The 23255-nt window shown below is 36.2% G+C and overlaps 1 protein-coding gene across 2 annotated transcripts in view; it reads right to left on the reverse strand.

Annotated features, from left to right (window-relative positions):
• HACE1 (HECT domain and ankyrin repeat containing E3 ubiquitin protein ligase 1) overlaps positions 1 to 23255 on the reverse strand; it is a 110814-nt gene that overhangs the window by 41613 nt on the left and 45946 nt on the right. For both annotated transcript variants that reach the window (XM_047761646.1, XM_047761639.1), the window contains 5 exons: positions 20270 to 20366; positions 19200 to 19301; positions 18502 to 18608; positions 12266 to 12416; positions 4591 to 4925 (listed from right to left, as the gene is read on the reverse strand). In XM_047761646.1, coding sequence (XP_047617602.1) covers positions 4591 to 4925; positions 12266 to 12416; positions 18502 to 18608; positions 19200 to 19301; positions 20270 to 20366 — 792 coding nt within the window. The remainder of the gene's footprint in view (positions 1 to 4590; positions 4926 to 12265; positions 12417 to 18501; positions 18609 to 19199; positions 19302 to 20269; positions 20367 to 23255) is intronic.

Here is a 23255-nt window from a genome sequence, read left to right on the forward strand (position 1 = left end):
CTCTAAATTGTTACAACTGCCAAAATGCATCATCTGGTCAGTACCTCTAAACACTCTAAAATCCCTAAACTTTCTTAAAGATCCATCTGGGCTACAGCTTTGCTTCCTCCAAGAGACCACAGATCTTGAACTCCCTTCCATTTTGAATGGAGCAGAACTAAGAAACATGCCTCTGAGTTCCCATCATGGCACAGTGGAAATGAATCTGACTAGTATCCATGAGGGGAAATGTCTCCAAAGGAAAGTAGGATGTATGTTGGGGTAAGAAAGGTATGAGGTATGAACATGCATTTTTGTTAAGGGAAATGAAAGTAATTTTGTCCTAAAATAAAGTTGGTTATTTCAGAATGAGAAAGAGGAAAATAAAGGACAAAATGGTTCTGAAAGTTGGGAAGACAGAGAATGACAGGACTTTACCTTGTGTGGTCAAGTTGGCTAAAATTCAATTACTATCATAAGAGTTTTTTAAAAATAACAACTAAGCTTTAACAGCAATCAGATCAGTGGTATGTTTATGTAATTTTCTTTCATCTGCTAAAACGACAGTTTTCTTTCCGTAATGGTCTGCTCCTGCTAAGAGACTGTGAAAGGTTATTCTTTACCCTTTTAAGTAATGTCTAGAAAAAGCAAAGATTTTGTATTTTATCAAAATAATTCCTTGTGCTTCATGTTGTCTTAATCAGGTCTTTGATTACTTAAAAAATGAGTCTTCTCAATATAAAGAGTTAACATTTGCTCACAACAATCACTGTCACTCTGGTTAAATAGATAATTAAGCATTGTTTCATAATAATCTGTAAACCTATTTAGTCAAGTGCCCAAAACCTTGCAATATTTTTTGACAAACGTCCCAAAATAAAATTCTAAATGAGGTCTTTTTAACCTAGAAATAACATTAGGATTTTTCAAAGGGCCCCTAGAAGCTCTCAAAAGATATGTTCTCTCTTGCCTTAGAAAATGAAAAACATTAGTTATTAGGCCTATTTGATATGTTAAATTACATGTCAAATAAGAAATAACACTAAATATTCTTTACAAATACCCTTGTGTGGATATATGTTATTAATATGTTTTCCAGAAGTAATATGAATTTTCTACAACTTTTATATGTAATGTTATCCATCATAATTACAAGTATTATCTTAAAATGTTGTATGTCACAGAAATAACCAAATTCCCGTCAAGTGCACTATAAAGAATCCTCATCAGATCGCTAATCACAGACGTTTTTAAGTGTTTTCCCATTTATAGGCAGTTACTGTTTTACTCTGATGCTTTTGCAGAAAATACTTCATCTTCAAGGAGATTCATGGAAAGGACTCTGACAAAACACAGGTTCTGGATAATTTTCAAATCATACCACTGAACTGAGTAGGCATTTAAAGAACTCCAAGGGAAAACTGGATTCATAAAATTGCTAACAAAAGATCAAAAATCAAGAATTACAGAGGACTGGATAAAGAAGATGTGGTACATATATGCAATGGAATATTATTTGGCCATAAAAAAGAATGCAATAATCCCATTTGCAGCAACATGGATGGACCTGGAGATTATCATAGTAAATGAAGTCAGTCAGAAAGAGAAAGACAAATGTTGTATGAGATCATTAATATGTGGAATCTAACTTAAAATGATACAAAAGAACTTATTCATAAAACAGAAACAGACTCAAAGATTTCAAAACCAAACTTATAGTTACCAAAGGGGAAATACTGAGGGAAGAGATAGATTGGGAGGCTGGGATTAGCATATACACACTACTATACACAGAATTGATCAGTAATAAGGACTTATTATATAGCTCAGGGAATCTATTCAAGTGATAGCTTACATGGGGAAAGAAATTGAAAGAGAATGCATATATATGTATATGTATAGCTGGGTCACTTTGCTATAACCTGAAACTAATACCACACTGTGGGTCACCTATACTTCAATAAAATTTATTTTTTTAAATTAATTACATAAGCTGATGAGGATGATTTATAATTTTTATGAATTTTTGTTTGAAACATTACTAGTTCTTTAATCTTTAATCTTTTGTTTTCCAGGTTGAAAGAAATCTTTTCTTTTAAGCTAGCTATGACTCAGCAATTTGCTAAAGTATACTTTTGTGAACAAAGATGAAACAATTACTTTTTCTCCTTACCTTATCCCTTCAAAATGTGGAAACTCTCAGTGAGTATTTTTATTTTCATGGCAATATATTTACTTGCATAAGTTCAGTAAGAATCAGTTCTCTTTGTAACAGGACACAACTGAAAACACTGGTTATATTACCAAGGCTTCGATTGGAATGTCATATTTGAGAGAAAAAATACATAGACTCAGATATGACTAGACAACTTTAAGGAACTAAGGGTGTTAATTTTATGGAGCTAATAAAACCTTGGGAAAAACCCACCTGGTACCTTGGTGGACCTTCCTTATTCACCTGGTAAGTTTTACCAGGTGAATAAGGAAGGTCACTTTTTGGAAGGCCCAGAAACTTCAAGATATTCTGAGGACCTCAACAAGAGAGGAATTCATCCAAATGTATAGGTATGGCAGGCAAAATGTGAGGACAAGTTCTTGGTTTGGCTTCTTAGCCTCCAGAGGTTTTTAAATGTTCAGTCTGAGATTCTCTGTGAAAATCTCCAGCAAAACAGACTTAAAATAGTCTATATCGCCAGTTACTATTCTTGCTCCACTTACATAAATAACCAGGTCAAGTTTAATGGAACTAGACATTTTGCAAAAAAATTGCTTTATCACTGATAAAAATGAGATTTATGTTAGAGAAAAATCATGTTTTAAAGGAAAACTATTGTACAATCTTGTGGACATCAGATTCTAGTCCATCTCTAAACTAGACTGCATACTGAATTCTTCTCATTTCCCCCAATATCTGGCTATAATTCTCCAAATTAATGTTTCCACTTTTTCTTTCACCTATCTGACTTGGAATCACTGAAAACTAAAACTGCCCCTTTTCCAAAACCATACAAGATAAAGTGGGACAACTCGATGCAAACTTCAGAGAAATAACCAAACAGTTCATAAATGGACAATCTTTGTGCCTATTGCTATATTGGCCCCTCAGAAAAATTACCAGATACATTCAAACTACAAGCCAGGAAAATCTATCAGATTGCTACTGGCTCCCTTTACTCCACCTGAACATGCCTTAAGGAGTTCCCATAGTGGCTCAGCGAAAACAAATCTGAATAGTATCCATGAGGACGCAGGTTCAATCCCTGGCCTCACTCAGTGGGTTAAGGATCCAGCATTGCCGTGAACTGTGATGTAGGTCGCAGACATGGCTCCAATCTTGAGTTGCTATGGCTGTGGTGAATGCCAGCAGCTACAACTCAGATTTGACCCCTAGCCTGGAAACCTCCATATGCTGTGGGTACGGCCCTAAAAAGACAAAAAAAAAAAAAAAGAAAAGAAAATGCTTTGAGCCCAGTATCTAGAAATTTTCCTGACTGCTTTTCAGAACGCAGAAACTGGACTTATCATCTCCACTAATCATTAACTTTTCTTTTGTTTCCATAGAAATGCCTCTTATAAAATAACCCGATGCTAATAATTGCCCCCCTCCCCCAAGGCCTAACTTGGAGAACCTAACTCCTGAAAGGACACCACCTTTTTACTGAACTTAGTCCTATTCTAAGGACCGATACTGGCTGGATAAGATATGGAGCAATCTACCCTCTCAGGACAAGTTCAAACCTATTTACATCAGATGGCCCAACATGTTAAAATATTTCACAGTATTGTCAAAATCTCTGAACAGATTCTGAAGACCCCTAGATCACTGACTTAACTTCACTCCAGGACCCTTCAATTTTAGGATCCTGGCTAGGGACTGTACTTCAGACTATCGCCTGTATAATTAATATAGGGTTTGCTACTATGATACTATTTAGATATACACTCTCTGGGTTACAATGTGCACTGCCCCTGACTTCTACCATATCAGCTACCGAGGCAGTTAATGTCCTCACCATTGACTCAGACTGATGCTTCAATACCATATAGTGGATTATGGTGTAAAGCCTGACAGCTGGATTTTCTCTTTTTTTGTAATGCAAGTGAGTGACTTCAGCTTTGCATGCAGAGGCATCTCAAATAAACGCAATGCCAGACCCACAACCAGATAAAAAGCCAGCCCACCCAACCGCTGCCACATCCCCCCCAACTCCAGGTTCCTTTGTTTTTATAGATCTTGATTGATTTTAGTAAATGACCATTTGGGTCACTTACGTTTTCTCTTCCCATGCTTTAAGTTCCCGCTCTTATGTTTTAAACTCACCAATAAAGAATGAGCTTTCAAAACCCTAGGCCTCCACCCTCGACCCCAATAAAAGCAGGATCCCAGGCCAGAGAGCTCTCTTTCTACGAGCGACCTTGCTGTGTGGCCCCAGGTGTGCCATGTAATTTCCAGGTCCTGTAAGTAATAAAACTTTTTTTCCAAAGTTTCCTGGTGGTTATTGCTGAAGGGCGTCTTGCAATCATAATAAGAACCACAAGGGCTGCTCCCGCCACAACCTTGGTCATTGATAGGCAGAGACCAGCACACAAACCAAGCAGAAACCTTCTTACCCTGGAGGCATCTGACAAGAACAGCACATGTAAAAAGCTTGAATGACAGCACTTAGCCGGTTAGCTGTCATAGAAATAACATCCTGACAGTCTGCACTGGCTTCCTGTTTCCCTCCAAGAGCATCTGGTTTAGATTCCCCTGTGCCAGTGGATAGATTTTCATAGCTCCCAGGTCCTGGAGGTTCAAATGAAGGAATGGAAGTACCATCTTGATCTTGGCCTTTTTGTTTCAGTAAAATAGAAGTGATATCCGTTGAGTCCTTTTTGTTTTTCATCAGTTCTGTAGCTATTAAAACTAGCCATTCATCTAAAGAGTGCCAAAGCAATTCAAGAGGCTAAGAGCAAAAAAAAAAAAAAAAAAAGGTGTTTTTTAAACGTCATTCTTAAACTGCAGGATAAAAACCCCACAAAGCCAAATATTATAAAAGAAGATATTTATACTAGATAACTTCTATTTTCCCAAGTTAATGTGACAACAATGCCTTAAGGCAAGTAACAAAAACATAAATGTCATATAAATGACAATTTCTTCATTTATAGCAAAAATTTAATCTGCTTTTATTTATTCCTTGTAATAAAGGAAAAAAAAACTTTAACCAAAAAAATGTATAATTTTTCCTCTTTTAAAAATTTTCTAATATCTATCTTTAAAACCATACATTACTTTTATAAACACAATCCCCCAACCTTTACTGTATTAATGTATCAACTTTTTTTTTTTTTGTCTTTTGAGGACTGCACCTGAGGCATACGGAGGTTCCCAGGCTAGGGGACTTTGAAACAGAGCTACAGCTGCCGGCCTACGCCACAGCCACAGCAATGCCAGATCCGAGATGAGTCTGCGACCTACACCACAGCTCATAACCCACTGAGCGAGGCCAGGGATCAAACCCGCAACCTCATGGTTCCTAGTCAGATTCATTTCCGCTGCGCCACAATGGGAACTCCTCAACTAGTTTTAATTACAACTCTTTTTTCAATTTAAAAAAAATTAGAATTCCAAAAGAGCTTTAATAAGTAACTTAGTTTATCGAACTCTTTTCTTTACAGGTAATTACTGAGATTTTGAAAATGTATAATAAATTTTAAAGTATGATACAATTCTATATATACTCAAAATACACATATACAGGTGTATACACATACATACACGAAATCCATCTCATAAAAATTGGTAACTATCAAATACTGACCAGAAAACTCATTCAAAGCAAAAATTAGCAGCTTAATAAAAAAGGAAAAGATGAGAGTAAATAGTTTATCTCTACACTATTTAAAATATTCCTTTTGAGAATAATGTAATGTCTTCTGCAAATCAACAGCAAATAGAATTTTACTTTCAAAATATTATGTGATCACAAATGCTACAAGACTAAGTACTACAGAAGATGAAATGCATACATCATCTCTAGTAATTAATGGTTTTTAATACAGGGAGAAATACGAATGCCCAACTACTATTAAAGGACAAGCTACTGGGGATCTAATGTACAGCATGGTGACTACAGTTATCAATACTGTACCCCTGAAGGTTTCTATGAGAGTAAAACTTAATGTTCTCACCATAACAACCACAAAGTGGTAATTATGTGTGGTGAAGGATGTGTTAACTAATAACCCTATTGCGGTAAACAATGAGCTATATATACTTGCATCAAATTATCACACTGTGTACCATACTCAACCTTATATAACAATTATATCTCAATAAAGCTGGAGGCAGTGGTGGGGGAGACCTGCTAGTACATTCTTAATCCTAAATAAAGATTAACTGTGAAGGCATGGGGTAGGAGGAAGAGAGGTGAAGGGGATAGTGGTTAAATGGTCTTCCATTCCTACACTATTATAAATATTCCTACTGAATCTTACAATAACCTATAACAGAAGAAAATATAAAGAGAGAATATATATAAACATATATAACCAAATCACTTTACTGTACACCTAAAACTAAATAGTACATCAGCTATATTTCAATAAAAATTTTAAATAAACATTGAGAATTATACTTTTTTCTGAAAATTAATATAAACGTTAATCTTTTTTATTCTTTTATGATCACAGAATGATACAAACTAGACCATACACTTCTGAAATACTCACTCTTAAATATTTCACCTAAAAGAAATATTTTTTTTTTAAGTCTTAAAAAAAAAAGAAAGAATTCCATTTGTAAAGACCACTATGTAAAGAGATTATACAACCATTTTTGGAACTTTAGAAAATGTTTAAATAACCTGTTCTGTCAAGAAATTCTTTCCACTTATTATCTAATAAATTCCCCTGCTATTATCTTCAGCCTTTCTTCAGATCTCCCAAACATTCTCTTTTTGAGAATATTCTACTTATTGAATTTGCAAATAATTAAATCACCTGTAAATCTTCACCTAAATATTACACCAAAAAGCTGGGGGGGCCAACTCTACCACTGTCAACAAAAAGCTAATTCACTCCTTCCACAAATATTTAGTTATTAGTACATCCTAGGTAAACAGGTTATCAAAGTGAGAAAAAATTTCTGAGAAATCCTTTCTGAGGTTGACATGAGCACTCGTTTCCCCCACAAAGAAGGTTTCTTCACAGTGAAGCACAGCAGCTGGGTGCCTAATTGCGTGGAAGAAGGGCAAGGAGCAGAAGCACCAGCTGAGGTACATGGTACCTCCACTGGGGAAAATGTCCTAACTTTAACCATGATCCAAGTTTGGGTCTATAGTTTCTCTTCATGAGAAAAACACTAAATCTGCTATAAAATATGAAAAAGAACTCTTTATGTCAGCAAAACTATTTAGCTTTACATCAGAAAAAGGTCTTCAAAAAAGTAGGAAGAGGCAGTGACATAAAACTGTTTGAAACAAAAGAAAAAAGTAATAATTGACCCCTAAAGGAGAAGGCTAAAACCCCAAAAATCCCCACACTGCATGGAAGTGACATTTAAGGCAGGAAGCGATACCTGCTGCTCCTGCAGATGAGAACACTGAGCCTGAACTACACCATCCTATTGGCAAATACTGACGGACCTATAAAAAAGAAAGGCCAATTTCCAATAATCCAGAAATAATATTCAAAAAAGCCAGATCTGTGTAAAAAACCATAGTGACAATAAAGATGCTGAGGAAAGCTAGAAAAAAAAAAATACCAAAGAATTAAGAGAATGAAGGCGGAAAAGGAAGATAAGGAAAAAGTTATCTTAGCCCTTTATTTATTTTCTCTTTTCCCCATCATTTCTTTTTCATTCACACAGACACTAACACTAAATTCCAACCTTGAAGCATTTTTACCAGAAAGTTGTCACTTTGTAGACTTGTTCAGAAAAGTCGTTCCTCAATTACAAAAAAGAATACTATGAAAATAGCTTTAATTTCTAATTGTAGTAGTAGACATAGACATTTTAAAAATTTAAACAGGTGCAAACCACATCTATGATGCTTTTTATATTCATAAATAATAATGATAAAAAACATCAGATACAAAGCACTGCACATATCAATTGTTACAGAAAAACAAGTCAATGACTATTGAAAATAGTAGGCTTCTTGGCACTACGAAAACATTTCATTTCAGAGTACCATATGATTTTCACCACAGAATTATATTCTACCTGTAATAACAATGATTTGACAATCAAATACAACTTTCAAAATATTTCAAATTTCAAAACAAGGCAAAGCTATCATATATAATACCAAACTTGATGGACAATTTAAAGAATTTAAAGATCCACGTGCCAAAGTGAGATACAAATTTGACAGGAAAGCATTACTAGCTTAAATTCATTAATACTATCTTAAAACTGACTATTCGCAAACTTGATAAGGTCAAATGCCACAATCCTAAAGATCAGATCTTAAAGTTTTCAATCTTTCCTGGCTTCTAAATTTTCCCAATTACAATTCTACGAAACTACTAACAGTCATAGCTTACCACTCACAAAAAAAGAGCATATCAAGATTCAGAGGCCTAAATTGTCCCCACGCTCACCCTGCTTCAATAACCAGAACTACCTTCTCCTTCAGATGTTCCAAAGTTCGAAAGGCTCTAGATAAAAATCTCTTAACACTGAAAGAATGGCTAAGTGTTAAGATTAACTTAAAGGACTTTTAAGATAAATCAGAAAACTAGTAACAGGATGTTAAACAATTTCACCTACTAAAAACACATGGCCTATAAACCCACTAATTCTTAATGGAAAACCCATTAGCTAATCCTAGCAATAAAGAGACATGTTAGAGTACCTAGTTAATGAAATGGAAAGTAGGGATCAATTGCTACCTTAGACAAAATGTGGTAAAAATTAAAACGGTATTTTCAGGCTAACACTGCAGCAACTCAGCAAATGGTTCAGATTTTTACAACTTCAATCACCCCGCAATGAACAGAAACCCTTACACACATGGATGGTAATACAGTTTCTATTTTTATCCTTATAAGTGGGAGGGCAGATCATTTTGCCATTCCCCAAAGAGTCTACATTTAATTCATAAAATTAGATAGAAAGAGACTAATCAATTCCTTAATAACACTTGTTAATGTTTTTTAAAAAACTGGCTATGTTTCATAAAAAAATGTTTTAGCAAAGTGAAAGGTCAAAATTTAAAAGAAATTAAGTGGTCAGAGACAAAAGCAGTTGTCAATAATACAGAAAAAATTACCTTAAAAAAAGAAACAGGGATACTAGCAAATGAAATAAAACAGAAATAACTTTATATATTTTATATATATATAAATATATACCATTGATATATAACAATCAAAACCAGAGTCTGAATTCCATAAAAGAAAAACACTTACACCCTCTTCTACTGTTTTATCTGTACTGACCAGCTAGGTAGAAAAATAGCATTTAAATCAAGCACTATGGAGTGCCCATCATGGCTCAGCAGTTAACAAACCCGACTAGCATCCATGAGGAAAAGGACAAGGGTTCGATCCCTGGCCTCACTCAATAAGTCAAGGATCTGGTGTTGCCATGAGCTGTGGTGTAGGTCACAGACACAGCTCCGATCCTGCATTGCTGTGACTGTGGTGTAGGCTGGTGGCTATAGCTCTGAATCAAACTCCAGCCTGGGAACCTCCATATGCCGAGGGCATGGCCCTAAAAAGATAAATAAACAAATAAATAAATCAAGCACTAAACCCAGAGTTCCCATTGTGGCTCAGCTATAACAAACCAGGCTAGTATATCCACGAGACCCAGGTTTGATCCCCGGCCTCGCTCAGTGGGTTAAGGGTCCAGCATTGCTGTGAGCTGTGGTGTAGGTCGCAGATCCTGCTCAGCTCCCACGGTTGCTGTGACTATGGCACAGGGCTGCAACTATAGCTCTAATTCAATCACTGGCCTGGGAACTTCCATATGCTGTGGGTGTGGCCCTAAAATGCAAAAAAATAAAATAAAATAAAATGAATCAAACACTAAATGCCTACAGAGAGGCTACTTAGCACATAGTTATTCCGATATCATCAGCAATATGTGAGAGATTGGAAATATTGACAATAATGAATGAATATAATCTATATGTAATTTACATAATAGTGACATGTCTATGCCTGGTTTGACTGTCTATTCATCATCATAGATTAGAAGAAAATAAATCAGGGGTAGATTCAGTAACTAAAAGCATGAGCCATACCTGAACACATTAAGAACAAATTCCTGTAATGTGAACCTCTGAACAGTAAAACCTACTTAAAACAGCACTAACGAAACAGAGGATCAATAATTCAGATTCAAATTTTACAGAGAGTAAGTTATCATTTCTGACTAACTAGAGAAAGTGGTTTGTTAAAAAGCTAAAATCTACAAGAAGATGCATAACTTCCTTCTTCCAGGAGATGGCACAATAGGGGAAAAGAAGGAACACACACACACACACACACACACGCACGCATGCGGGAGAAGGAGAAGAAAAAGGCATGCACATGTGTGGCTGTGCACTTGTGTGGCTGAACACTCTCCTGCCCCAATTTTTTTTTTTAAAAAGAGAGTGAAGTAGACAAACAGATGCACAGATACTTACATATACCAATTCTAAAAGGCTATCATACCTATTCTAGGTATTAAAGAATCAACTAGTATCAAAATGTTTGCAGACCAATTACTCGTGTCTGCCAAAAATTTGCCATGTAAGAAAAGAATCATTTAGTGTACATCATTAATTTAACTTTACATAACTTCAAATTTCATAGATAATAAAGTTGTCAATCACTACAAGTTTTTTGAAGGAATGCCTCATAAAAACATTTACAGTACCTTTTAGATAGACACTCAAAAGATTGTTTAAAAAATATAATTTTTCATGAACCCAAAAGCTAATTTTATACTATGAAAAGCTCCAGAGACAAATTACCTTTAAAAAAAAATTACATGAAAAGTTACTATACATTTGTCCAAAATCTGAGTTATCTGAAAATATAATGCCACAAAAAAGCATTAACAGGAATTCCCATTGTGGCTTAGCAGTTAACAAACCCAACCAGTATCCATGAGGATGCAGGTTCGACCCCTGACCTTGCTCAGTGGGTTAAGGATCCACCATCGCCGTGAGCTGTGGCGTAGGCTGCAGACGCAGCTCAGATTCCGCATTGCTGTGGCTGTGGCCGGTAGCTACAGCCCTGATTGGACCCCTAACCTGGGAACCTCTATATGCCGTGGGAATAGCCCAAAAAAGACAAAAAAAAAAAAAAAGCAGCAGCAACTGAAGCAATACAAATACATTAAGAAAATATCTCAGGAGTTCCCGATGTGGCATAACAGGATCAGCAGAACCAGGATGCTGGTTTGATCCCTGGACTAGTGCAGCGGGTTAAAGGAACCAGCAATGCCACAGCACAGCATAGGTCATAACTGTGGCTTGAATCTGATCCCTGGCCTGGGAACTCCATATGCCATAGGGTGGCCAAAAAAGGAAAAAGAAAAAATCTCAATGATTATTCCTTGAATGATTAGTAAACCCAGTAAATGAAAGTAAACCTACACATGGACATATAGAGGGACACAAAGAGAAGACATACAGTAATAAAACCTAAATAAAAACTGGACATTTTATTTCTTTCTAAATAAGAAATATATTTTTTGAAGTTCTCATCGTTGCACAGCAGAAACGAATCCGACTAGGAACATGGTATTGCAGGTTCAATCCCTGGCCTCGCTCAGTGAGTTAAGGATGCAGTGTTACCATGAGCTGTGGTGTAGGTTGCAGATGCAGCTTGGATCTGGCATTGTTGTGGCTCTGGTGTAGGTCAGTAGCTACAGCTCTGATTAGACCTCTAGCCTGGGAACCTCCATATGCCGAGGGTGAGGACCTAAAGTGACAAAAGACCAAAAAAAAAAAAAGAAAGAAAGAAAAGAAATATGTTTTTTTATGTATGATGGCTGCATACTGCCATATTAAAGACCTGTACGCCAATTAAAAAGTAGATTTAAGCATATCTTTACTCTTAGAATAAAACAGTAAGGAAATTAAAATTTTCCCTCTAAGAAAAACATAAAAAGCTCACCAATTAAGACAAGCTGTTGATTAAAGATGAAAGGAGAAAGGTGTGTCTAAGTTTAAACGGTAACATGGGTATAAACCAAACTTACATCCTGCTTATGAGACTTTGGATTAATGAATACATGCTTTGCCAAATTAATCTCTTCTATATTTATCTTCCTAACAGTATCATGTACTTTTCTGACCTTAAAAACCTGGCTTCTTGGAGTTTTATTCCCATTGTAGCCCATATCGATTCCATTACTGGGAGAGGATGGACCAATTCGAAAGACATGACAAAATATCCTCACGATCCTTAAAAGGCTCTTCATTTGAGCATCATAATTACTAGATATGCTGAAAATAAAAATTAAAATATGAACAGATTAGATGGAATAAAACAAGTTACATCTTAAAATACTTATTTCAAAGCATTTTCATTACATTTACCATCTGTTTCATAATATAACAAATAAAATTTCTTTACTATCATGATATGGGATGGAATGCTTTACTTCTCAGGAAGTTAGTAAATACATATTATTTGGATTGCATATGAATGATTTGTTAATTTTTAAGCAACTAGGTGTTCCCTTCATTACTCAGCAGAAACGAATCGGATTAGCATCCATGAGGACACAGGTTCAATCCCTGGCCTTGCTCAGTGGGTTAAGGATCCAGCATTGTCATGAGCTGTGGTGTACGTCACAGAGGTGCTAGGATCTGGCATTGCTGTGGCTATGCCATAGGCGGGCACCTGTAGCTCTGATTAGACCCCTACCCTGGGAACCTCCATAAGCCAAGGGTGCCGCCCTAAAAAGACAAAAAACAAAAACAAAAAAACCTTTTAAGCAACTAGAATATAACCAATTAACAAAAGCATAAAATGTGAAGAATATCACCACTATAGAACAGTGTATTTGTAAATTAAACTGATTGTTTAAAACTCTGAGAACATTTCACTAAGAACCAATAGAAATGTTAAGGAGTTCCTGGTGGCCTAGCAGTTAAGGATTTGGCTTTGTCACTGCTGTGGCTCAGGTTCAATCGCTGACTGGGAAATTTCCACAGGCCATTGGCACAGCCAAAAAAAAAAAGAAATGCTGATTATGATCTTGGGCCAAGCCACAGCTCAACTGCAGAGCTGAACTCTACTATTCCATCCACAGTCCAGTTGCCCCTAACCCACCTCAAAATAACAACCAACTGTTCACATGTAGAACATGTACACAATGAATAGTCTTAAAGTAACCATTTGTATCAGGGTGATTCTCTATATAATGGGTTCTCTAATGACTGTACATAATAAAGGAAATACATCCTCCTATGAAAAAGACTAAGATCCAAAAACACTAAACCATATTAGATATAATATAAACTTTCTTTGACAAATCAAAAAGCCCTTCAGAAATTCACAGTGCCTAGGGATTATTCATCATCATGAATATCAATCATTATCTTTACACAGAAATACCAGGGATTATTTGGCTAAATGTGTATCGAATCTAATGACACATCTTTTTAAAAAAATGTTGTTCAGCGGTGGTTTTATTTTGAAATCCCCAATATTAGTTACCTTGCATTACAATAGTTAAACAAAAGCAGAATAAAGAGTTGCATAAAATTTTGGGCAGAATGGAATGACTGTGTCTGTATAAATTTAATCATTAAAGCTTACCCTATCTTAGTTCCTTAGTTCATTAAAATCTCCCTCTATGTTATTTTTAGGTATCCTCTACCATTAAAAACAATAATGATTAGTAACAAATAGTAAATGTTTTCTCTAAGTATTCCAATTTGATATGTGACAGTGTATTTTCTACTCTGGTAAAAACTGAACCAAAACTTCCTGACATTTTTACTTAAACATTCATCTTGTTTTATTCTAAAAATCATTAAATGGTTAAAAACAATCAATAAAAATTATCTATCAGTTACAAGTGTTAGTAAAATCTAACAGATATTGCTACTCATGCTGTATATGAGTAAGATATCTAAAAACATTAGCAAAACTTTCTCTATTTTAGTAACTTCGAATAAAATGCATGGAGAATCATTAGTTTAACCAGAACTGATTTTTATATATTTGTCTTTACAAAGTTGTTTCTAATTCTTTATCATAAGACTGCTGATTCTAACAAAACAGAAATGCAATTTGAAACTATTTCCTTCTTTTAGTGTTACAGCTCTTGTAAAAGCTAACTCCAATGACTCAAGTTCTTCTATGAGAAAGATGTGAATTTAATTTCCCTCTGCAAAACTACCATAGAGAGATATTTTAGTTTCCTAATCTAGTGAACACCTCATGAGTTATAAAGTATTAAGTATTTTCTTACACAATGGAACCTAAATATCATCAATTATTAATACAGTCTAAAAATCTTATATTACTTTACCCAGTTTAAACTTCTTCTAAGCTAAGTCGCTGATCTAAAAAAAAAAGTCATTTTTCACTTTCCAACCAATGGAATATCACTTTCATATGATACAAAAAGATCATAAAATCCAAACTTCATCACAAACTTCTCCAGTTAGTTCATCATAAAATAACAATTTCTTCCCAAGACACCAGGTCTTAATATAAAAGCTTAGGAGTTCCCGTCGTGGCGCAGTGGTTAACGAATCTGACTGGGAACCATGAGGCTGCAGGTTCAATCCCTGGCCTTGCTCAGTGGGTTAAGGATCCGGCATTGCCGTGAGCTGTGGTGTAGGTTGCAGATGCAGCTCGGATCTCACGTTGCTGTGGCTCTGGCGTAGGCCGGCAGCTGCAGCTCCGATTGGACCCCTAGCCTGGGAACCTCCATATGCCTCAGGAGCAGCCCTAGAAAAGGCAAAAAGACAAAAAATAAATAAATAAATAAAAATAAATAAAAACTTAAAAATTAATTTCCTAATTAAAAGCCTTGTCAATATACTTACCTTTGGTTAATATAATAGTATACTTTCATTCAGTGTCTTACTTAACAAATAGCCGTGATTTCCCTTTTCATTTGCACATTGACAATTATCTTTACCTTCAACCATATACAGAAAGCAAGATAACTCCTTAGTTTAGTGAAACACAACACTATATGCAAAAGGACCCTCAGTAAATATTTATTATCTTTAGCAAATATTCCTAGAATCCATTAGACAAAAGGCTATTTTCCCCAAAGTGTGCTAAACAACATCTCAGTCATCATTAATTAATATATATTTAAATCTGTTATTCTCTTAATTAAAACTTCTATTAACATAAGTGGCCAAAATTACATCACATCGTGAGTTAAGAAACAAAAAAAGATTGACGAATAAATGAACCAAAGGAAGACAATCTGCAAAAGTACCATTAAACATAAATTGGCAGAGAGGAATGATTTGTATTTGAGGTGCTTTTAAAAACCTACGTTGGTAGCTGTGGTGATAGAAAATACACATATTGTTCTCTGCCCCAGGACGGGTTCCTGGCACCGAGCTCCCAAAACCATTCGAATTCCCTAAGTGATAAGAACACTAGGAGCATCTTTTGTTCTAAGATTTGGTCTCTGACCCTAGTTCCTGATAGAGAGTTTCTAAATTTCCTTGGAATTTCCTAGGTGACAGCAGTATCTTTGGTTCTAATGAGGCAACTCTTAGTGGGCTCTTGGATGGCGGCTCATCATCAGAAAGACCAAGCAATAATTAGAAACCTGAAATTTTCAGCCCCATAACCCATTCTCCAGAGAAAAGTGAGGCGCTGGGGATGAAGTTTAATAATCAGCATGCCTATGGGATGGAGCCTCCATAAAAAACCCCAAAACAGGGGTTCAGGGAATTTCCAGGTTGGTGAACACAGACATATAAGGGAGGATGACACACCCCATTTCCACAGACAGAAGCACCTGTACTGGGACCCTCCTAGGCCTCACCTATGTATCTCTTCATCCAGTTTCTCACCTGTCTCCTTTATCATATCCTTTAACTAACTGGTAAAAAGAAAGTGTTTCCCTGAATTCTGTGAGCTGTTGTAGGAAATAACTGAATCCACGAGGGAAGAGGTCAAGAAAACCTCCAATCTGTAGTCAGAGTCAACAAAAGTCGGGGGTAAACCACTACTTGCAACAGCATCTAAGTTGGCCCTAACAGCAAATTCTATAAAGCATTTGAAAGGCATCGTTGTAAGTGGTAAGGCAGTACAGTTTAGCAAAGAAATTTTAAAACTTGTTCTGGCCATGGATCCTTCTCTATTACCCTGTTTCTCCTGTTCCACTAATACCTCTGTCATTTTTAAGAGCTAAATTGGAATCCAGGACCTGCTCTTTATTAGTAAGGACATGGATCCCTATCCTTCTATGCATTAGCCTGGCAAATCGCTGAACTTAGCTTTTCTTATATATAAAATGGAGATGATAACATCTAAACCACAAAGCTACTGTGAGATTTAAATGAAATAATGTATTTGAATGTTCCTTAGCTTATCAGTACCTACTTAGTATGTATTAAAGGTGAAATTAAAAGAAAAACATAGACACATAAAAACCTAAATGCCTTCTGATTAATATGTAAGAGCAGAAAACAGAAAAAAAGATTTAAGTAAAGAAAAAAAAGTTTTCTAATGTAAGAAAACAAGTTAAAAGTATTATGGGATAATTTTTTAAAAAATCATCATTATCGGAGTTCCCATCATGGTGTGGTGGAAGCAAATCCGACTAGGAGACATGAGGTTGCGGGTTCAATCCCTGGCCTCGCTCAGTGGGTTCTAGGACCAGAGTTGCTGTGAGCTATGGAGTAGGTCACAGACGAGGCTCAGATCCTGTGTTGCTGTGGCTGTGGCATAGGTGGGCAGCTATAGCTCTGATTCAACCTCTAGCCTGGAAACCTCCATATGCTCTGGGTGCGGCCCTAAAAAGACCAAAAAAAAAAAAAAATCATCATCTCTAACAGCAGCAGCATCTCCACTAGGTGCCAGATACTTGCCTGGCATGTTAAGCACTTATCATTTCATTCTTACAACAATGTATTAAGATATTTACTATCATTTTCCAAGAAAATAAAATACTGACTAGACTATAAATTAAATGTAGGGTGAGATCTTATCTGTTTTATTCACCATTATGTAGCAGATAGCCTAGTAGACAACAGACACCTAAAAGTATGTGTTGGATGGGTGGAAGGAAAACTAAGTCTCTTACTGAGGTCACACAGTAAATGATGATGTTTGGATTTAAACCTGAGTCACGCTGACTCTAGAGCCCATGCTTTTACTTAGTATATCCTGGAAAGTCCTTATCATATAAATGGATTAACAGAAATGACTAAATAAAAAGAGAGCATTATATAAAGCTGGAATTAAATGAGTCTTACAGTCTAAAGTAGCCTCAAAGGGAGAAAGAGAATAATTTTTTAAAATTGGCAAATGAGTAGAACTGCTGAAGAAAGACTTTGTGGATAAAAAAAACACATGAAGGTGATCTTAGCACCCTTAAGTGTAAGGGGCCTTCTAAGAAAATAGTACAAAGTGTGATTCTGGTTTGAAGTATGTGAAAAGTATGAAAGAACATAGAAACAAAGGGCTAGCACAATGAACTTGACAATGTAGCTGATTTATTGAACAGCATGGAGTAGGAAGGAGGAAATTCCAGTTGCAAGTAGAGAGATGAGAGAAGACCATGATGTAGTCTATGACCGTCAACCTATTAAAAGCTGAGATGAGGAGTTCTATTGTGGCTCAGCAGGTTAAGGATCCAGCATTGTCACTGCTGTGGTGCATGTTCAATCTCTGGCCTGGGAACTTCCCTGTGCCTCAGGGACAGGAAAAAAAAAAAAAAAGTTGAGGTGAAAAGAAAGCTACAAAGGAAGAAAGCATCCAAATTAGAAGTGTGCCAAATTTTTAAGCAAAGAAGTAACACCTTAACCACTTCTAAACGGCTGATTACTCCTAACTGGGGTGGCTAACTACATACCCAAGAAGTGTAGTTGCAGAAAACGTATACAGGCATTAACCTCAAGGACTCGGCAATGAGCCATTAAAACCACAGAATTGGAAAGCATAAAAACCTGAACTGAGAGGGATAGTTCAAGGAGAAAACTTTACAAAGAACGATGAGGATTCTTCAGCACTAGCCTATACTCAGTTTATATAATATTGATCAAGATTCCTAAACTACTTTTTTGATTCTTCTATATGAACATTTTACATGCCTAGTCAACACAATCATTTTATAAAACTGTAGTCAAATATGCCCAAATCCACTTAAGTCAGTTTCTATTTTTAGTCTTCTTTAGAGAGACTCAAGCCTCCTCGGGAATAGCTGATTGCCCTGGTCCTTTGAAATAACACAATGATAACTCAGCAAAGCTTTATAACATCTTATACTGACAAAAAGAATCCAACAAAATAAACTATTCTCAGACAAGCCTAAAAGAAGACAACGTTGACAGATACTAATTCCCACTGATTTTGCTTATATTTTGAAACACTTACCTAAGCAATTTATGACCATTTGTTGTGGCAACTTCAGCAAGGCTTGTTAGAATCTTTAAATACTGGCTTTCACTTTGCTGAGACAAATGTTCCAGAACCTGCCGTAACTGAATTTTTTTACAAATAAAAAAAAATGTGATTACATAATAATCCATAAACTTTATCAAGAAATTAAGTACCTTTAGTTTAATAAATATTACAAATCAAGTCCTTTATAGTTATATAAATTCAAAAGCTAAGCTATAAAATAGTTGTTTAAAACCACCCAGTAAAAAAGTATAAACAAGAAAAACAAAAATCACCAAGTTTATTTACGGAAAATTCCAAACTTCTAAAATGTAAGAAAAACTTAAACCTTGCAACAATTCAAAGAGTAGAGCTATTATAAATACAGAGTTCAGTAACCTATGATTACCAACCATAACATGATATTCCTTCTTAGATTCTTTACCTCTACCTATGGGAAATATTTGATTATCTTAAGGAGAGACCAAATACCCAGAGAACAGCAGATTCATAGGGCCAAATACTAGCACAAAGTTTATTAATTGTCATAAAATTCATACTTATAATGTAGATAAGCAAATTCAAATTATTAAAATATTTATAATAAAATTACTAAACATTTATAAAATATCATACATACTAAAAACGAACAAAGGTTGTTCATTTACAAGCTACAAGCACAATTATATTACCATGTTTTCTCGGAGATCTTCATTCTGTGTCATTTGAATAATTGTCTGGAAAAGCCTAGGGTGATACTGAATTAATACTTCACACGTCTCTCCATAACCACCCTAAAAACAGCAGTTTAGATTACCTTAGGTTAAAAACAAAGTTCCTAGAAGAAAATTTGTTTCTTCTACACATAAATCTGACACTAAATGTCTGAGTTTTCTACTCCAAGCAATTCTCCAATTCTCCAATTGGCTGTCCTACTCCAATTCTCCAACTGGCTATCAATTCTGATGCTAACAAGGCAGAGGTAGGGCAGACCACACAGTAGGGGCTTAATCCCACAAGAGTGCCCCTACTTTGGAAGCCAATCACAAGTCCAACTCACCCAGACTTCTAACTAACCAGCTATAGATAAGGAATTCCCATGACCTCATCCTGAGGTTTGATCATTTGCTAGAACAGCTCACAGAACTCAGGAAAACATTTTACTTACCACTAACTGTTTACTACTAAGGATACAACTCAGGAACAGCCCAATGGAAGAGATGCGCAGGGTCAAGTATGTAGGAAGGGGCAGAGAGCTCCAGATCCCATTCTGGGCATGCGGCCCTCCAACACTGTGATGTGTTCATCAACCTGGAAGCTCTCTAGGAACCCTGCTGTTGGGGGTCTTTATGAAAGTTCCATTACAGAGGCACAATTAGTCACTGGTTATCAGTCACTGGTAAATGAACTCAAAGTCCAGTCTCTAACTCCTCCTCAGGAGTGGGGGAGGAGGTTAGCTCCTCTGTCAACCAGTTAGCCCCTTTCCTAAAGCTATCTAGGGCTTCTCATCTGCCAGTCATTTCATTAATAAACAAAAAGATATTCTTATCACTCAGGAGGTTCCAAGAGTCTGAGCAGCTCTTGTGTTAGGTACTGGGATGAAGACCAATACTTATTTCTTATACTATCACAGTTCCTCTTAAATATCATATTCTTCGCAGAATAAAAATCTTTACACCTATCTCATTTGAGAATAAAGTGATTTCACCTGTCTCAGTTTCAATTACAATGTAAGAGACTAATACATGCATTACCAACATACCTGTACACATAAATCCAAAGGAGTTACTCCATTTTTATCTGGCAGGTATTTGGCTCCTCGTAATAAAAGAATCTGTGCTGTATCTCTCTGACCATGACTGTACAGAAATAGAACCAAGTTAAACCTATAGTCTTTTTAAAGTCTTCCTCTATAAATTATGGACTATGAATATCAACCAACACAGGATTAACAATTTTAAAAAATTGAGATTAAGACCTGAACTATAAACTCAAAAGTTAGAAAAATTTCCCAGTGTTGTCATACTTTTACAATGTAGATAAGAAAATGACCTACTAAATTGCAGTAGGCACATGAAAAGATGCTCAACATCACTAATTATTAGACAAATGCAAACCAAAACTACAATGAGGTGTCAAACTCACACTGGTCAGAATGGCCATCATTAACAAATCTACAAATAACAAATGCTGGAGAGGGTATGGAGAAAGGGGAACCTTCCTACACTGTTCACAGGAATGTAAATTGGTACAATCACCATGGAAAACAGTACATAGGTTCATGAGAAAACTAAAAATAAAATTACCATATGATCCAGCAATCCCACTCCTAGGCATATACCCAGACAAAACTATAATTCAAAAAGATACATGCACCCCTACATTCACAGTAGCACTATTCACAATAGCCAAGACAAGCAACAACCTAAATGTCCAGGGAAAATAAACGGATTAAGAAGATGTGGTACAGGAGTTCCTACTGTGGTACAGTGGGTTAAGAATCTGACTGCAGCCTCTAGCAGCTCAGGCTGCTGCAGAGGCACAGGTTTGATACCTGGCCCAGTGCAATGGGTTAAAGGATGTGGCGTTGCCACAGCTGCAGCACAGTTAGCAGCCGCAGCTTGAATTCACTCTCTGGTCTGGGAACTTCCATCTGCCAGGAGTGTGGCCATAAAAAAAAAAAAAAAAAAAGATGCAGTACATATATACAATGGAATACCACTCAGCAATAAAAGCAAATGAAATAATGCCATTCGCAGCCACATGGATGCAACTAGAGATTATCATACTAAATAAAGTCAGAAAGAGAAAGACAAATACCATATGCTATCACTTATACGTGGAACCTAAAATATGGCACAAAAGAACCTATACAAAACAAAAACTGACTCACAGACATGGAGATCAGACTTGAGGTTGCCAAGCGGAAGTAGGGAGACAGTGGAAGTTTGTGGTTAGTAGATGCAAACTATCACATGCAGAATGTATAAGCAGGAGTTCCCATCATGGCACAGTGGAAACAAGTCCAACTACGAAACATGAGGTTGTGGGTTCTATCCCTGGCCTTGCTCAGTAGGTTATGGATCTGGCATTGCCGTGAGCTGTGGTGTAGGTCAAAGGGGTGGCTCGGATCCTGCATTGCTGTGGCTGTGGCTGGCAGCTGTAGCTCCAATTCTTCAGTTTGACCCGTAGCCCGGTAACCTCCATATGCTGCAGGTGTAGGCTTAAAAAGAAAAAAAAAAAAGGATAAACAACAAGGTGGTCCTACTGTGTAGCACAGGGAACTATATCCAATCTCCTGGAAGAAACCATGATGAAAAATAATATATAAAAAAAGAATGTATATATGTATGTATGACTGAGTCACTTTGCTGTACAAAGAAATTTGCAAAACATTGTAAATCAACTGTACTTTCATTTAAAAAAAAAACTTAATGACAGGTATTATAATAGCAGAAAGTAATTCCAAAAATTCTTTTACCATATTCCCAGGCTCAGACTATGTGAATATCCCAGTCCTTTATAACACTAAACACCTGTAGTTTACCAGTAAATACTGCATCTCATAAAAGATATTTTTCAAAAATGTAATTATAGTGATTCATTCATTCAAAACATTTACTAAGCATCTAAGCACAAAACACTGTCCTACACATGGAAAATAAAGCGATGAATAAAATAAACGAAAACTTGCTTTTATTGAGCTTTCAGCCCAGCAGAGGAGACAAATTATAAACAAGTAAATAAACATTACAAACCACAAAGTGCTATGAAGGAAATGATCATGATTCTGTGATGGGAAATGAGGAGAGGCCTACTTAGACTGGTGAGGAATTACCTTCCTAAAAAGTAACAGTAATATGGAGTCAGCCCCTTAAAAAGCCCAGGGAGGAACATTTCAGGCAAAACAATCAGCACACAGAAAAGCCTGCTGGAATGAGACCACTATATTTGTGGAACTCAAAGACAACAAATGTGGTGAAGCACACAGTGAGCTACTCAGGATCAGACCCTGCAGGTCACCTGAAGGAATGCAGAGTTTGGATTTGACTTGAAATGCAACGAAGAGGCAGTGAAAAGTTTAAACACAGGTTTAAACACAAAGTGATAAGAACCCAATCTTTTTTTTTTTTAGATCACTTTTGCTTCCAGGGAAAGAACAGATGGGAAGGAAACAATAGAGGAATCAGGAAGACCAGGTTTAGAAATTACTGCATACTCTAGACAACTTTAAGGTGGTTTAATGAAGTGGAGAGAAGAACTGACATTCAGAATATATTCTGAAGGTAGAATTGACACAACTTACTAACACATTCCAAGATGAGGGTCAGATTGAGAAAGAGAGAGAGAGAAATAAAAAATGACCTAGTTTCTGGTTTACACAACTGAAAGGATAAAGGTTCCAATGACTGAGATGAGAAAAACTGCAGGAAAGGTTGGTAAAGGAAATCAGCTATAGTCTGAACATGCTAACATCTGAGATTCTATGAGACTTGCACGTGATGATGTAAATCAGCAGATGGACATTCAAATCTGAAGCTTCAAAGACAGGTCAGATCTAGAGATAACCCCCCAAGACAGGATATGATTTCAGGAAATCAATGACATCATAAATTCAGGACACTATGGAAAGAACTGGTGTTCTACCCAAGCAACAAATCCTAAATGTAATATAAGAAAAAGCCTGGGTTCAGAGAATATCTAAGTCCTAGAGATCCAGAAGTCCTTTTATTCTAATTCAAGGCTGT

This window comes from Phacochoerus africanus, chromosome 2 (assembly GCF_016906955.1).
Source record: "Phacochoerus africanus isolate WHEZ1 chromosome 2, ROS_Pafr_v1, whole genome shotgun sequence".
NCBI lineage: Eukaryota > Metazoa > Chordata > Mammalia > Artiodactyla > Suidae > Phacochoerus > Phacochoerus africanus.